Genomic DNA, 13,533 nt, shown 5'->3' on the forward strand with positions numbered 1-13,533 from the left:
ATATCGCGCGATCACACCAGAATTCGCAAGATTACATGGGGCATCTTGACGTCAGCTGTCAGTCATGACCACAGCCGTTACGCAACAAATACGGACCTGGTGGGTATTGACGGACAACGGAACACGGAGCTGTCACGCAGCGGAGCCGTTACGCATCTGGTGGAAATTGGGGGTAATCCATTGATTAAAGTGATCAATATGGATTTCAGTCATTACAAAAGTATACTCACTGACTGAAATGAAGCATGACATTCCCTGATGATGCTGCCTGAGGATACGGTGGATTTAACCATGGAAAAGGCTTTTGTCATTCAAAAGAAATTATAATTGCCTACAGTGTTAACAATCTGAATATGAGCCTGTGGTGACTGTATACTTCAGGCTATAATTACATAATATGAGTGCTGTTTTACTGAATATCAGCGTGGCTGTGATTTGACTGTAGGCACGAGTCTATGCAGCTTGTTCAGTGTCACAGACTGGCAACTTGTCTGGAATGTTGCAAACACAGACAAATGGAGTAATAGAAACAATGAAGTTCAGAACTGTTGGTGGGCTATACTATATGTTCAACTGTTGTAGAACTGTGACCTGTTCCAACATTTTAAATGGGCTGAAAAAAAAAAAAAAAAAAAAATATATATATATATATTTCTGGTGATACATTTATGTTCTGAACTGTTAAACTGTAAAAAAAAATATAATAATAATAATAATAATAATAATGTTTATTTTCCAACCCACAGATGGGTCAGTTATAGACAACCCCATCCGTGGGTTATTCTAACATAGCATTTTTAATATAATTTAACTAAACATGATGGGTTATTTTATGCTTGTTAGTTTTTACAGGAATACTATCGTATTTACTATTATCTTAGTAGAAAAAAATATTATATTTTTCACAATAATTTACCTTGCAAACCATAATAAATTATATACTCAAACTATGAATAAATGTAAATGTCATCAGCTGCCTTCCATTTGATATCAGTAACACACACAGAATCACATGACATAATTGCCACAATTTAAATATTTCACCCAAAAATAAATGCCATTTGTATATTTGTTTATTCACCCTCAAATCATTCCAAACCTATATTTTATTTATTACTTCTATTTTATTTCTTTCATGGAACAAAAAAGTTACAATTATAATACAACAGCCTCAGCCCTTATTAACTTTTTGAAAATAAAAAATAAAATAAAATAAATAATAATAATAATAATAATAATTTAAATAACAACTTTTGTGTTCTACAAATAAAAAGAGAGTAGTGTGGGTTTGCAATGACATTGTAACAGATATCTACTTTGTATGAGCGAGGAATGCAGCGATGTGGGAGTTGCAGGAAATAACAGTATTTAATAGACACACCAAGGGTTACATAGGTTAGACAGGAGACACACATTGCACCATCAGGAGACGAGAAAGACCAAACAGGGAACACGGGACAGATGACACTATAAATACAGGGCTTAACGAGGGGTAATAACAAGACACAGGTGAATCAAATGACAAATCAACGAGAGGGGAAAAACTGGGTTACAGGAAGAAAACACAACAAAACATGTTCATATTCCTGACAGTAATAAGGGAAAATTATGACATGATGTTTTTATTTATTTATTTTTTTTGGACACATGGTTCCAGGATAAAAATTCTTAAACCAACTTATTACATTCAAAATGGATCATTATAGATTCACTTATTCAAGCAACTTTGAAAGCATTTACCCATCAATTATTTTACTTATTTAGTAGTGCTTATTTAATAATTTTAGTTAAGGGTTTGACTCATGCACATTTTTCAACATGCCATGAAATGTAATGAAAAGACAGTAAACCATATTACAACAAAACATATGGACATTCCATGGAATGTTAAAGAATTATATTAGATATGGGACTCTATGGGATATATGGTTTCATTTTCATTATTTCATTATTAAATATGATAAAATCTCAAGTGGCCAGAACATTGAACCTGTCATCCTTGAAAGTTTCACACAATTGCATACCATTCAAGAGCCATAATAACTTGAATGAATATAGCAGCTGAAGAAAGCTTTAAAATAGTTTGGAAGAATATTTGACTGAAATAATCATACGTACATACTTGCAATGCATGTTGAGTATTTATTATAAATTTGAAACTAGCAATCAGCCGGCTTGTAACAAAATAATACAAGCTAATTTACATCAGCTATCATTTTAAGAATACTTAGTGGTAAGCATTATACTGTGCTGCTATAGATATAGCTATATACAGTAGCTTCTATCAATATCATAAATCTCTATATATGTAATTGCATGGCTCAGAAAACAAAATTCCTATTTAATCTGATTGACATTAACATTTACTCACTAGAGCTAAAGACTGTTCATATTTTCATACAAAACATGTTTAAATCTCTTTATAGCAGCAATGCATCCCTGGCACAAAACAATTTATTAATAAATAAAGTGATAAGGTAAATGAAATAAGGAATTAGTGGCTTTACAACACTTACAATCCAGTCCAGTTTTTGGTTAATTACATGGTCCTCACTGCCACACCTCGTTCTTGCTCCAAGTGGTTTTTGAACTCAGGTCTCCGGCATGGGAGGCGGACGCTCTAACAAGGAGGCTAAAGACTGCAGCCATTTGTGTCAGTCGCTAGTGCATTCTCTTTAGATCACGGGAATGAGGTTTACCTGACAGCACCTACCTGCTGGCCTCCGTTACACCAGGGTCGGATTAACCATATGGGTATTTGGGCATGCGTTCAGGGGTACCATGAACAGGGTGGGTACAACTGCATCCATGGTGACATAACTGGCCACAAAAATGCTCTCAAATATGCGCCGCAATGGCTGCTTGTCTCTTATGGGTGATTTTAGCATTCCTTTGCTGTCAGAATTGCAACACATACTACACATTTCATCACACTTTGTTTTAAGGAACAGTTCTAACTACAATCTAAAAACTGCTGGGTTAAAAACAAAGAGAAAACAGTCAAAAGTAGCATGCATATAAGAACAAAATAATGCAGAAAAAGTATGACATTAACAGCTACTGAGTTTATAAATGATAAATTAAACGTTTGTTGAATATAACTTTTAAGTTCAAATTTAACTTTTTTGGCAAATGTTATATATTGTACAAAAATATTATACAAAAAAACTATTATACAATAATTGTATAATTAGTTAATTGTTAAGTTATTTACAAGCTATTCTGTCATGACAGTAAATAAACCACAACATTAACACATTTATCAGAAATATATGCGTGAAAGAATGTGAGCATGTGTATGAATGACAGTGTAAACTCAATTTATACTAAACACCACAGAACAAGCATTTAAAGGGATACTCCACCCCTAAATGGGAATTTTGTCATTAATCACTTACCCCCATGTGGAGAGACAGAGAGGAGATTAATTTTTGAATAAAGTTCTTATTTTAGTTTTTCTTCACATAATTGTTGCTTCACGGATGAACCACTGATGGCAGATGGACTATTCTGACAATGTCTTTCATATTTTTCTGGACGTTGACAGTGTAATTTACTTGGCAGTCAATGGGACATTCAAGTTTTTATCCAAAATATCTTAAATTGTGTTCCGAAGACTAACAAAGTGTTATGTGTTTGGAACGACATGGGGGTAATTGATTAATGGCACATTTTTAATTTTGGGGTAGAGTATCCCTTTAAAATGTTGTTTTTACAAATTATGCACTTCATTTTCATTTTTTTTTCATAGTCCCTGAATACAGATCATGCATCACTGCAAATTTTCATGATCTCTTTAGGATAATTGTTGTAGTCACGAAGAAGCCCCATCAGCACAGCAAAGGCATGTGACATTGTTTACATCATCCAGGGCAGTGTCCTCCTTTAAAATTAATGTTGCATTGATTTAGGGGAAAGGACATTATCCTCTTTGACCAGCATTTATCCCAGTCACTGCCTGTTCTTTATCAGTGACCTAAAAAGAGAAAAACATAAAATAAAATAAAAATAATTAAAATCTATCCATTTTCAGATTGAGATGCATCCACATTAGTAAGGAGAGGTAAATAGTCTGTTTTGGAATTTCAACCACTTTGTGTGATTTTTAATGTCTCTGTCTACCACCATGCTCTAGAATGTTATAATGGCAGCACTAGTGTGAGTGCATGTAATATTGTTAAAATAATTATATTGTTTTCAGAAAGCTACTTCTTTCCTGAAACATTAGTCTTGCGTAGCCATACCTTCAGACTGATGGCTGAAGGTCTGGAATCCATGGCAGCTTTCACTGGCCAAGGCCCGCCCGTGAGGCCGTTTGACCGAAATGCCAAACAACCAATAACAGTTTGTTTTGTTCAGTGTCACTTTTTCGGAGTCCCCTACCCTCTTGATGGAGGCCAGAATGAAAGAAACTCTCAGACGTATTTTAAAGATTCTATGCCATGAACTTTATATATTTCACATACTTTTGAAAATGCAGCATTTAGTTGATTCTGATAAGCGTTCGTTGTTTACAGTTGTAAACACTACTGCTTTCTTCTTTTATGATAGAGTTTGGTGGCACAGCATCTTTGTTTCCGTGCAGAACAAGAATGCGACACACACATCTTACTCATGTAAGTGGAGGGCAGTTCTAGGGTTAGTTCATCAAAGAAAGAAAATGGTCACAATTTATTTTCCCTCTTGTTGTTACAAACCCATACAAACTCTGCTAATTATTGGAACACAAATACAAATATTAAATATTCTCTTAATTGACTATAAAAAATGCCATATTCTGACAGTAACGTCTGGTAACCCTTGTTCCCTGAAGGAGGGAATGGAGTCGTCATGTCAGTGACCGACGAATTGGGATATCGCTTTGATAGACCAATCAACTTCGTGTTTAAACTAAACGAGCTAATGCACATTGCCATGCAATTATTGCATCCAGCTGCCGCTGAACACAGTGTAAGTATAATAAGGCAGCAGGTGCAACGCATACCAGGTTTTCGCTGAGGAGCCGAGCTGGTGACCCGAGCTGGTGACCTGGCCACTCAGCGGTGGTACAGCAGCCGTGGTGATGGGACGTGATGTCTCTGTTTCCTCCTTCAGGGAACAAGGGTTACCATACGTAACAGAGACTGCACTGCAAAGGAAACTCACAGAGTTTATTAGTAGACACATAACCACGAGCAATGTAATACACACAACTATACACAGAAAGGGTTACATACTCACCCACCCTCCTGCGCTGGACCCCCGCTCAAGGGGCGCCTCCCTTTAGTCCGGACCATCAGTAAGGTGGTTGCTATGAGCATAGAACCAGCCAAAAACTGTATAGGTCCAGCATTGGAGACTGTTATGTAAGAGGTTTCCACCTAAACTCGATCAGGTGGAGAGCTGGTGGTTACAGGGGAATTAGGAAGGGGAGGATAAAAGCAGAAGTTAAAAATCTGAGTAGATACCTCGGTATTGCTCTGATTTGGATGAGAACCCTGCCTCATCTGGATCACATCGCTTAGATTCTGCTTACCTCCTCGTGACCCATGATTCCTCTTACCCCTGCCCACAAGTGGGGGAGGAGCGCGAGTCGCGACACTAGCCTTCTGTGCCCGTCTTTGATCCCCAGATCGAGACAGGCCAGGACCCCTATGTTGTCCGGGCTCAGACCGGGACCTTCGTGGTACGAAGGATTGGAAAACAGCGGAGCACGCCTTTGTCTCCCTGAACCTCTCGATCACTGTCTCAACGGAAATACCAAAAAGTTCAGAAGGCAAAACCTGAGCATCGGGAAGAAAGCCTTTTCTTTCTTCCCGATGTCTGCCAGGTTCACCCACAGATGTTTCTCTACTACCACCATGGCCGCCATGAAGAAAACGGTCTCTTTTGTTTTATTTCGATCTCTGTATGGAGATCATGCAGAAATGGAAGGCTCACCAAAGCTGGAGGGCTATGGTCAGAAAGATAACGCTCATCAAGGTTTTTTTTTTTGTTGTTGTTGTTGCCTCACGCCGTCACCTTGTTAGCGCACTTTCATGGCAAGTCCAACTTTCCCATGGCGCGATTCATAACCTCAAACAGCTCTACCCACGCAGGGCAGGAGAATTGAGAAGGCTCAGCCTCAGGTTCTTCATCATCCTCAAATATCTCTTGCTTTTCCTGGGTAAAAACCCAGCAGAGCACTTACCTCATTATCAGAAAGTGTTAAATATATAACATTATTCTCCTGAGGCTCTCTCTCGTCTGCCACATTACGAGCGTGAAAGGGAAAGCCCCTCTTTAAACCATTCAGACAGATCCACCTGTATTCTCACGAGCTCATTCTCCTCCGTGCCTCAGCAGTGGCAGGTCCTGAACTGGGGGAAGCAGACGGCTGCCTTTTTTTCCTTTTTTTATTGGAAAGAGAGAAGAACGAGAACGGAGCTTTTTCATTGAAAAAACGCTCACAATGCACGCAGATTGCATCTTCAGAGACATCGCGTGCGTGCTCTTCACCCAATCAAATGATGCAAAGATCGTGTGTGTCATCAGGTGTCAAATAACGCAGACACGGATGCACACATTGTCTAAACGCTTGCTAATAGTCGCCATTATATGCAGAGAAAGATCACTCTTGCCGGTTCTTTCAGATGCACGCTTCAAACAGAACAGTCTGTGAAGACGAAGAAGAGAATGACGTGTTCTCCCAGTGCCTGTTTATAGTCATGCCGGTAGTGACGTCAGAGGCTGTCGCCAGCCAACAAGTTGTTGTACTTGTAACAAGGTGTTTTTTAAATGTATGCTTGAGACACCTAGAGGACGCAGTTCGAAGTTCTTTTGAAAGGGAACTCATGACTCCATCAAAAAAAATTAAAAAAATCTGTAAACATCTGACGAAAACTGCATCAATCTGGTTAGTAATGTGTGAAGGGCACTGAATGTGTTAATGCTCTTTTAGGAGTTGTTTGATCAGATCTTGAAAGATTTAATGTTTTCTTTATTTTAGTTGATTTAATCTAAGCTGTGTGTAAGAAGCCAGTTGTAGTTCTTGTGTTTTTCTTTCTTCAGTGATTCTGCTTGTTAAGAGCAGCTGTTCATCACTAATCACTTAATTAATCATATACTTATCTCATTAACCACTGATTCAGTGTTACTTTAACACTCTGTAGTGTTATGTTTTCATTTAAAACAAAATATTTTTGTGGGGTTTAAAGGGTTAAAGATATAAGATGGGGAAAAAACAGCATGGAATGTAATTTAACAGCAATAAAATGTATTTAATGTATGCCAAAAAAAAAATAGAAAACCAGGAATTTAAATTTCTGTTAATTCAAGGAAATAACAGCAATTTACTGTAAAACTTAATCAGATTAACCAAAGGGGGAAAAAAGGTATTTGAGGTCCACAGAAAACAGTTGTGCAAAGTATTTAACTGATAAGAAGAGTAAATATTTAAATGAACTGTATTTATGTGTTTTTGGATGAGAAATCTGTTACTTTAAGTTTTGTGAATCAGCATTGTGCTGGAGAGTAAAGCCTGTGCTTCAGTCAAGGATGAGCCACAAACACTGATGCTCTGCTGCTTTATTTAAAGGTAGTAACTGTGCAGTTGCCTAAGCAGCAGTGCTCTTTTTGTTAAGTACTTCAATACATGCATGTGTGTAATAGCTGAGGATGAATGCAACGATTTAAGTTTAGAGTTAAAAACATGTTTTTAGTTTTTTAAAGTGTTTATAGTTTTATACTATGAAATATTTCTTCTTAGTGGACTTAAATGAAATAAGTTCACATTGCTAACACCATATGAATACTAGAATTTTAAACTCCCAACTGTTTGAAGCAATTGGAGCAGAGTTACTTTCCATGGTATTATAACAGTAACACAAAAATGAAGAGCTGTAAATTAACTGTACATTTATGTCAGTCAATTACTGTTATTTATCAGCACAAGTCACAGCAAAAAGCCAGGAATTTCCTGTAAAATTACAATATATATAATATATATATATATATAGGTTCAACAACCTAGAGTTAAGCTATCATTATAGCATATGTGTGTTCATAAACACGTACAGTGCACAGAGGTTAAAACTATTGATGTATGTTGGTTTATAAGCATCTGTGTAGACTTGCTCTTTATTACTGTAATTTTAAAGCACACACTGCATTGCACTTAAAAAGCATTTTGTTTCTAAATTGTAAGGCAAATACTGATGTGTTCTTTAAATTCTCATTTTAGGGATCCAAATCAGCCAGTTCCACAGGACACCAAATTCATCCACACAAAGCCTAACCGCTTTGAGGAAGTGGCTTGGTCTAAATACAACCCCAAAGACCAGCTTTACCTACACATTGGGCTGAAGCCAAGGGTGAGAGATCACTATCGTGCAACTAAGGTTGCCTTCTGGTTAGAGCTGGTTCCTCATCTTCATAACATCAATGAACTCTTTCAATATGTCTCGACCACAACTAAGATACCTCCTCAGGATACTACGCGATTAGGTACTAAGAGATTAGGTAAAACATGGCCGTCCACAACACGTCATCCTGCTGTTCCTCCTGCCAACACCAAACAAACTACAGACCAGCACAAAGGCAATGATCTGGGCGAAGACTCAGCAGTGGTTATCGAAACAAAGCGTGATTACTCCACCGAACTCAGCGTGACCATCGCGGTGGGTGCTTCTCTCCTTTTCCTCAACATTCTGGCCTTTGCAGCACTCTACTACAAGAAGGATAAGCGCCGGCATGTATCCAACCGACGTGGGCCCAGCCCACAGCGGATCTCTGCACCAGCTATTGCAGCGGCTAACGCCAATGACATAGTACATTTGCAGAGTGAGGAGATGATGTCACTCCAAATGAAACAGCAGCAGATGGATCACGAGCACCATCATGAGTGCGATGCTCTGCCAGCTCATGATACGCTTCGTCTTACCTGCCCAGCTGATTATGCACTTACTCTACGACGTTCGCCTGACGACATCCCTCTTATAATGCCAAGTTCCATAACAATGATTTCTAACTCTCTGGCCGGAATGCAGCCCCTGCACAATTTCAACACGTTTGGAGGTAGTCAGAACAGTACCAACCTGCCCCATGGGCACTCCACCACCAGGGTATAGCTTTCTTTCCTTTTCAGAACTATAGGACATGGTCTGCTAAGGTATTGGGGGTTAAGGACCTTTGTTTTTCATGGCAGACTGTGCTGACTTTGTTCCACTCTGAGACTTATCTTGGTGGATGAGATGTTATTTTCCTATGAAGCCTTCTTGCAGTATATATCAAAGTCAAATGTGACCTACTTGTGAAAAAAATGAATGTTACTAAAGTCATACTTTATTTGGAGCCAAGCTTGTTAAGGGCAGGGCACTTTACACCAAAAGACTCTTTCCGAAGGTCTATTTTGCTTGCATAGGCAACATAAACACCAACAACAAAGAGGTCAAAAGATCTGACAAAGTTTTGTATGTGCCATACCATGTCATATACCAAGAGCAACAATGAGAGTAATTTTATTATATGAGAGCTATATTTCAGATGAACACATTAATATTATTTTCTGAGAGTGTTGTCATAACTTGTGGACTGAACTCAAAAACCCCAGCCTGAAATGTAATTATAACAAAATTTGTAAAGGTGACAAAATGTAAATACTTGTTAGACAAATACAAATACTAAAATAATTACAAAAAGCTTTTATTGTTATTTAGTTCAAAATATGACTATTATGAGCTTTTGTTAAGGTGTGTGTAAATATATCAATCATTATCTTTTATTTTTATTTTTGAAATCATATCTGTGCTAAACAGCCTTTACACCTGAAAAATAAATAAAAGAGAAGACAGGATTCTTATTCCAAAGCCTCTAAATATCCACGCCAGTCATCTGAGTGTTCTTTCGTCCCAGTGTCTAACAAATATTGCATGTTTGATTGCTGATTTTACATTAAACAACCCCATACTGTGACCCCATATAGATGTTAAAAATTAAATATTGCTTCTAAAAACATTACAGTGCTGGGAGAAGTTGCCTATTCAAGCTGGATGTACTGTAAATCAGGGCAACTTCTACCCACATCCAGTTTTACCTGCATAAATCTCTTTATTAATATTATTATTATTATTATTATTAATAATAATAAAAATAATAATAATTTATCTGTATCATCACTGCCTGAGCTTCAGAATTGACCAGCATTTGTATAATTAAAAATATCTATAAATAACACAGGCAGTGGATTTGGGTATCTACTGTATATGTTTGTAAAGAAGTACATGTTAGATATTTCTATTTGTAACATGCTAGCAATATGTAAAGTATCGTGCCAGGCTTGTGATATTCTGGGTTAAAGCATAAGTAAATGAGTGTAACAAAAAAACAAAAGATGATTACTATAAATAAATACTAACAAAGAAAGAAGAAAAAAATGATATTTTTCAGTTTTGCATCACATAACAAAGATGTTGAAAGTGCAAGAAAGTTAATTAGAAAGAGTAAATTAGTTTGTAAAGTTACATTTGTATATTAAATCTGTTCATGATTCATGTTAGCCCTTGGTTTGTTACCCGTCAGTACAACAAGGGTCCAACGTAAGGATCTAAATAATAGTTTGTAATCAAGTTTTTGCCTTAAGTGATAGATGATATTTCTGGTTGGACACATGTATAAAACTTTTCTGCAGCATTTTTAATAAAATATCACAGTATTTTCTACAACTGTCTTCAGATGTGTTGACATTTTGTTGAACTTTAATGGAAAAACTGATATACATCCAGGATGATGCTACTTGGTGAATGGTGAATTTTCTTCTTCTTCTTCTTCTTCTTCTTCTTCTTCTTCTTCTTCTTCTTCTTCTTCTTCTTCTTCTTCTTCTTCTTCTCTCAATAATAGCACTTTTTACCATTGGCATTTGAAATGAAAATTACAATTGACTTCCCTTATTATATTTGGTATTTGATATATTTGAAACAGGTCCTACTCCATTTTGTATTTTAAAATCCAACCCGTCGTGTGAATAACTTATTTACCATCGTTAAGGCTACAGCACTTTTATTTTTTATTTTTTTCAATGTAAGTGCCCTGTGCACTTCTTGTTAATTGTAGATTATCTATATTTGAAAATGTAATCATTTTTATGGTTGTTACAAGATAAAACGATGGCCTCTGTTCTTTGAGAAGTTCATGATAATGTCAAGCAAATCAAAATCAATTAGATAGCAGTAGGGGGCGGGAAACTCACTCTCATGCATGCTTTCTTTGCCTTCTCTTTTAACTCTTTCTCTTTTAAAAAGTACAATCTTTTATATGTTTTATGTAGGGCCTGCATACAAAAAAAAACAAAAAACAAAACCACAAATATTCATATTCTTTAGTCACTGGCTCGTATATAAACTTATCAAAACTGACAGGAAGTAAACAAACAAGAATGTCTGTTATTTAATTTTGCTACTACTCTCTACTCTCTAGTTACTAGTAGTCTCCAGTTAAGTCATTATTCAAATAATTGCACATTTATATCAAATTAACAGTCTATCTATATTGAGCGTTCATATATTCCACGCTCGAGCACACGCATTGTCACAATGCACAGGCAGAAGTAGCCTAATAATTGTGAAAAATATACATGTGAATTATTTATTAATAAACTAATGTTTTCTTGTCGGCTGCAAGATGAAATTCACGGTCCTGACGATCATCTACACAGTATACTGTACACGCCTTTAGAGAGAAATGTAACCTTCACATATTACATCATCAGGGAGTATTTCCGTTAGTTTTGAGTTGGTTCGTTTAAAAGAAGAAAGCTTTCTGTAGATATATTTATCATGTATGTGAGGCATCCCAATTTCATTATCAGGAAAAATAAATTGAGTAATCATGGGGGCACCTCCCTGTCATGCATGCACATTGATAATTGTCCACACAAACACTTTAATATGAATAGTAATAGACACATTTATTTTAGGTTATAGTATGGGATCCGCTAGTTGTTCTTGATCAATATTAAATGGATGCATGACTCTCATAAACTTATTTTAATACATATAAAAGATATAAAGCAGGTTAAGTCAAATATTATTTTACAAATAATTACAAAATGCTATTGACTGCGAATAAGATAGCAGTTTCACATTTTGCATATGCATTAAAGTTAATTGTTTTTTTTTACATGCAATTATACAAAATAAAGCCAAACAAGATTTGCAATGAAGATAAAATATGTAGCCAAATAAGAATAAATGCTGCACGTCGCACTCAGCATCATGCGCGGCGCGCATTTTGATATTTTAAGGAATAGAATACTATGAAGGTATATTGACATTTTGCATAAAGATAGATGTGCTTTGAAGCATTTGTTGGATAATATGTGGTTAAAGCTCCACTCAGCTGTCAAAAGCTGCAAATGCACTTTGGCGGCGGTGGCGGTGCTCACGGCGGTGGAAACTACATTTTGGTTGGCCACCTACTGTATGGAACTTAAGGCACCATACTTCAAGTTGAGCCCTGCATGTTCCCCTAAGAATCAGCATGGACTTCATCTAGAGGTGCAATAAATTGCTTTGAAATTCAGCCACACACTTTCATTGCTGTTATTGATCTTTCATAAAATGACATTAGTAAATTAGCTTTTGAAGCTAACTGAAGTGAACTGAAGTGACAGGAGAAAAACCAAAAGCTTAACTAATTATTTGCAGTTACTCAAGCGTGATAGATGTCCCTGTGCAATCCATGAGGCATGTTGAGTCTTTCAGAAATTGAAAGTCAAACATGATATGTAATGGGTTCTTTGAACCTAACAAAGTTTAAGGACACAATATCTCTGCAAAGAGAGGGTTATGACACCTATTGTTTTGGTACTGCATTACTGTTGTACTTTTCTGTGCTTGTTACATATATTACATTTAAAAGTACTTAATTACAAATACAATAACATAACTGCAAATAATAATTACATATCAAGTTGTTTATTTATAATTACCCCAAAGTGAATGTTAACTATTTATTTTCCCTTATGTCCACAGGGTTCAATCTGTGAATCTAAACCCTCAAACTGCATTTATTGTTTATTAGAGGCAACACGAGCAGGAGAAGGGAGGAGTGAGTGGGCCTGAATATTCTTGACTCAACTGCAAGTTAATTAAGCCAGCTCAAGCATTCCAATCACTCTCCCTGCCATTCAGTCTGTCATTCATGCGTGGGTCCTTCTAAGCAGTCATTATTGTGGCATATCGATCCAAGCTGTGACAAGGTAGCCATCCAAAGTGGGGGAGTGTGAAGGGAAGAGGACTGGGGTATGGAAAGGGAATGTAAAAGTGGTCAAGGGTGTTCATAGAGCAAATGTATGGAAATTAATAAAGTTTCCAATTAGGAGTTTTTATATTATTAAGTTGGCTTGAGAAAGCCAACTTACTGAAATCCTATTTAAACTTCTTCTTCTTCTTCTTATTATTATTATTATTATTATTTTTCTGACCCGAAATTTTTGGACACTAACTCCTCCTAGACCGTTCAAGCTACATACTCCAAACTCGGGTCAGACCTTCATACTGTTCTGACTTGGTGTGCTAT

At 36.6% G+C, this 13,533-nt stretch overlaps 1 protein-coding gene across 1 annotated transcript in view; it reads left to right on the top strand.

Annotated features, from left to right (window-relative positions):
- The window catches only part of LOC132142517 (neuroligin-4, X-linked-like), a 157,670-nt gene extending 147,020 nt beyond the window's left edge, over positions 1 to 10,650 (top strand). The window contains exon 6 of the mRNA XM_059552449.1: positions 8,201 to 10,650. Coding sequence (XP_059408432.1) covers positions 8,201 to 9,086 — 886 coding nt within the window. The 3' untranslated portion in view covers positions 9,087 to 10,650. The remainder of the gene's footprint in view (positions 1 to 8,200) is intronic.
- The last annotated feature ends 2,883 nt before the right edge of the window (positions 10,651 to 13,533 follow it).

Source organism: Carassius carassius, chromosome 6 (genome assembly GCF_963082965.1).
Source record: "Carassius carassius chromosome 6, fCarCar2.1, whole genome shotgun sequence".
Taxonomy (NCBI): Eukaryota; Metazoa; Chordata; class Actinopteri; order Cypriniformes; family Cyprinidae; genus Carassius; species Carassius carassius.